The sequence below is a fragment of the Helianthus annuus genome, chromosome 16 (assembly GCF_002127325.2).
Source record: "Helianthus annuus cultivar XRQ/B chromosome 16, HanXRQr2.0-SUNRISE, whole genome shotgun sequence".
NCBI classification, from domain to species: domain Eukaryota; kingdom Viridiplantae; phylum Streptophyta; class Magnoliopsida; order Asterales; family Asteraceae; genus Helianthus; species Helianthus annuus.
Genome location: NC_035448.2, coordinates 198,586,892 through 198,590,969, shown reverse-complemented (window position 1 = coordinate 198,590,969; position 4,078 = coordinate 198,586,892). Strand labels below are relative to the sequence as shown.

The following is a 4,078-nucleotide window of genomic DNA, read 5'->3' as shown; positions in this document are numbered from 1 at the left end:
TCGGGTTGGCGTAATAATAATAATAATAATTTTGCTAATAATAAAAATTTTTGCTCAAATGGACCCCCTGGTTTTCAAATAGCTCAAAATCCAAATAGGGGTCAAGGTTCACTTTTTGGTGGGGGGTTCAAATGGGGCAGTTCAACAAGGGGTTCAATGGGCAGGTCAAAGATGGGGGGTCAAATAATCCGGTTCAAACAGGTCAAGGTTCAAGCTATGATTTAGGGGGTAGTCTAGAAAGAATGGAGTCCATGATGAGTCAATTAATTGTTAGGGATCAAACCACCCAAAAGACTCTTAGTGAACATGATCTCATGCTTAAGAACCACCAAGCTTCTTTTCAAGACCTCCAAAGGGTCGTAGGTGATATGTCTAGGAAGCTAGAAGAGAGATTACTCGGTCAGTTTGCGGGTAACACCCAACCGAACCCTAATGCCCATGCTAAAGCCATTAACACCCGTAGTGGCAAAACCGTAGGGAACCCGAGCGTAGAGTATAGAATAGTCGATGAGGATGGAGATATTGTAGATGAAGAGATAGAGTTGGAGGCTCCCGGCAAAGTGCAAAAGAGGCTAAGCCCAGCAAGTACCGCACAGCCCGGTGAGTCTCAAAGTGAGAAGAAAGTTGAGAAAACCCCCATAGACGTTAGACCTTCACCTTTAGTAGACCATGCGTATATCCCGTTTCCCTCATGTCTTAAGAACCAAAAATACTAAAGGGAATACGGGCAATTTCTAGACATCTTCAAGCAATTGAAGATTAATCTCCCGTTTATCGAGGCACTCCAATCGATGCCTAAATGCGCGAAATTCTTGAAAGATCTTCTTAGAAACAAAGAGAAGTTGGGGGAGTTGTCGAACGTTCCGTTGAACGGAGGGTGTTCCGCTGTTGTGTTAAATAAGCTTCCCGAAAAGCTTACCGATCCCGGTATTTTTACCATTCCTTGTCTATTCGGTAGTAATACCAACACTAGAGCTTTAGCCGACTTAGGTGATAGCATTAACTTAATGCCCTTTTCTCTTTATGAGAAGCTAGACCTAGGAGAGCTTGCACCTACCCGAATGACATTATCCTTAGCCGATCGGTCCGTTAAATACCCTAGGGGTATAGTTGAGAACTTGCTAGTTAAGGTAGACAAATTCGTGTTTCCCGCCGATTTCGTAATTCTTGATATGGAAACGGATGAGAGAGTCCCCATTATACTAGGTCGTCCATTCTTGCGTACCGCTAAAGCTCTCATAGACGTTTACGATGGTAAGATCACCCTTAGGGTCGGTGAGGAGAGAGTTACTTTTGAGATAGACCGTTCCATGAACCACCCGAGTGGTTCGGATGACTATAGTGGTCCTTGCCATTCCGTCTATTTCTTGAATTCGTTCATCTCGTGTGTTGATCATTGCTTAGAGTATATTAGTGGTGCGGACCTAGTGGTAGGAGAGAAGGTAGAAGAGGAGGTGAAGAGTGTAGATGAAGTTGAAGAGGAGGGGATTCCTTTAATCCCCGATGTGTTAGCGGTTAGTGATGACACCACCCAAACCCCACCCTTAGAGCTTAAGGTACTTCCATCTCATCTAGAGTATGCTTTCTTAGGGGAGGGTTCCGAGCTACCCGTTATTATTTCATCCGCGTTAGAGGAAAGTGAGAAATTGAGGTTGTTGGATGTGTTGAGGGCCAACAAAGAGGCCATTGCATGGAGGTTGTCCGACATCAAGGGCATAAGCCCTTCTTATTACACTCACCGGATACTCATGGAGGATGATTATAAACCGGTGGTGTAACCCCAAAGGAGGCTTAACCCCAACATGAAAGACGTTGTAAAGAAGGAGGTTCTTAAACTCCTTGATACGGGGATGATATATCCCATTTCTGATTCACCTTGGGTTAGTCCCACTCAGGTTGTCCCCAAGAAGGAGGGGATGTCCGTTGTCATGAACGAAAAGAACGAGCTTATCCCTTCACGTACGGTCACGGGGTGTCGCGTGTGCATCGACTACCGAAAGTTGAATGATGCCACCCGTAAAGACCACTTCCCACTGGCTTTCATAGATCAAATGTTGGAACATCTAGCCGGTCAACAATTCTATTGTTTTCTCGACGGCTTTTCCGGGTACTTCCAGATCCCCATCGCACCCGAGGATCAGGATAAGACCACCTTCACATGCCCCTATGGCACCTATGCATACCGACGCATGCCATTTGGGTTATGTAACGCTCCAGCTACTTTTCAGCAGTGTATGGTCGCCATATTTCAGGATATGATAGAGAGTTCCATGGAGGTTTTCATGGATGATTTTTTGGTATATGGTGATTCTTTCGATGCGTGTTTGAAGAACCTAGAGAGAATGTTAAAGCGGTGTGTGGAGACGAAGCTTATGCTAAATTGGGAGAAGTGTCACTTCATGGTGACAGAAGGCATTGTGTTAGGGCATAAGATCTCTAGGGAGGGTATTGAGGTAGATCGTGCGAAAATAGATACCATTAGTAGGTTACCTCCGCCCACGAGTGTGAAGTAAATTAGGAGTTTTCTAGGGCATGCGGGATTCTATAGACGCTTTATTAAGGACTTCTCAAAAATCACCCGCCCCATGACCCGTTTGCTAGAGAAAGACGTTCCATTCGTCCTCGACGATGAGTGTCTTAAGGCCTTCAACTTTTTGAAGGAAGAGCTTGTGAGTGCACCTATTCTTATCTCGCCCGACTGGAGCTTACCGTTGAGCTAATGTGCGATGCGAGTGACTATGCCGTTGGAGCGGTATTAGGACAAAGAAAGGATAAGCACTTCCACCTAATCTACTACGCGAGCAAAACGCTCAATGATGCTCAAGAAAACTACACTACCACGGAGAAAGAGCTTTTAGCCGTAGTTTTCGCTTTTAATAAAGGCCGCTCGTACCTCGTGTTATCCAAAACGATAGTATTCACCGATCATTCCGCGTTGCGTTTTCTTTTTCAAAAGAAAGATGCTAAACCCCGACTCATTCGGTGGATTCTTTTGCTTAGCGAGTTCGATATTGAGATTAGGGACAAGAGAGGGGCCGAAAATGTGGCGGCCGATCATTTATCGCGACTAGAGGATCCCAAGAGGGAAGAGATTCGTGAGGAGGAGATTGGAGACACGTTCCCTCACGAGTCTATAGAGTTTGTTGAGGCCGAGAAAGAAGGATTACCATGGTTTTGCGATTTAGCGAATTATCTTTCTAGTGGTAATGTTGTGAGAGGGATGCCCACACAACAAAGGAAGCGATTCATTAGTGAGTCAAGAAAGTATGTTTGGGACAATCCTTTTCTCTTTAGGATAGGAGGAGATAGAATACTTAGACGTTGTGTATCGAGAGAAGATGGGTGGAACATTATTAAACATGTGCATGAGGGCCTCACGGGAGGACATCATGGTGCACACACCACCGCCCAAAAAGTATTCGATTGTGGTTTCTATTGGCCTACCGTACTTAGAGATGTCGTTGAGTTCGTGAAGATGTGTGATGCATGTCAACGAATCGGTAATATTTCCGCCAAAGTTGAGATGCCTCAAAATCCCATACAAGTAGTAGAGGTTTTTGACGTTTGGGGCATCGACTTCATGGGACCCTTCCCAAACTCCAAAGGAAACCGTTACATACTCGTGGCAATTGACTATGTGTCTAAATGGGTTGAGGCTCAAGCTCTTCCCACAAATGAAGCCCGAGTAGTTTTGAAATTCCTTAAGAAGCTTTTCTCCCGATTCGGTACACCTAAAGCCTTAATTAGTGACCGTGGCACTCACTTTTGCAATGCATTGATGGAGAAATTGCTTGCACGCTATGGTGTCACTCATCATTTGTCTACCGCATATCATCTACAAACAAGCTGACAAATGGAGAATGCGAATCGCGGTATTAAACGAATCTTAGAGAAAACAGTGAGTAAGAATAGGAAAGATTGGTCCGACAAGCTAGACGATGCATTGTGGGCGTTTAGAACCGCCTACAAGACACCCTTAGGAACCACACCTTTCATGATCGTCTAAGGAAAAGCTTGTCACCTTCCCGTACAGTTAGAGCATAGAGCGCTTTGGGCATTGAAATCCGTTAATTTAGAC

At 44.9% G+C, this 4,078-nt stretch overlaps 1 protein-coding gene across 1 annotated transcript; it reads left to right on the top strand.

Annotated features, from left to right (window-relative positions):
- Window positions 1-791: 791 nt before the first annotated feature.
- On the top strand, window positions 792-1,778 carry LOC110920347. The gene has a single exon (XM_022164561.1). It carries the CDS (start codon window positions 792-794, stop codon window positions 1,776-1,778), a length of 987 nt encoding a protein of 328 aa, XP_022020253.1.
- The last annotated feature ends 2,300 nt before the right edge of the window (window positions 1,779-4,078 follow it).

Excerpts from the sequence above, each read along its gene's own strand:
- LOC110920347 (XM_022164561.1), top strand. The coding sequence starts at position 792 with ATGCCTAAATGCGCGAAATTCTTGAAAGATCTTCTTAGAAACAAAGAG.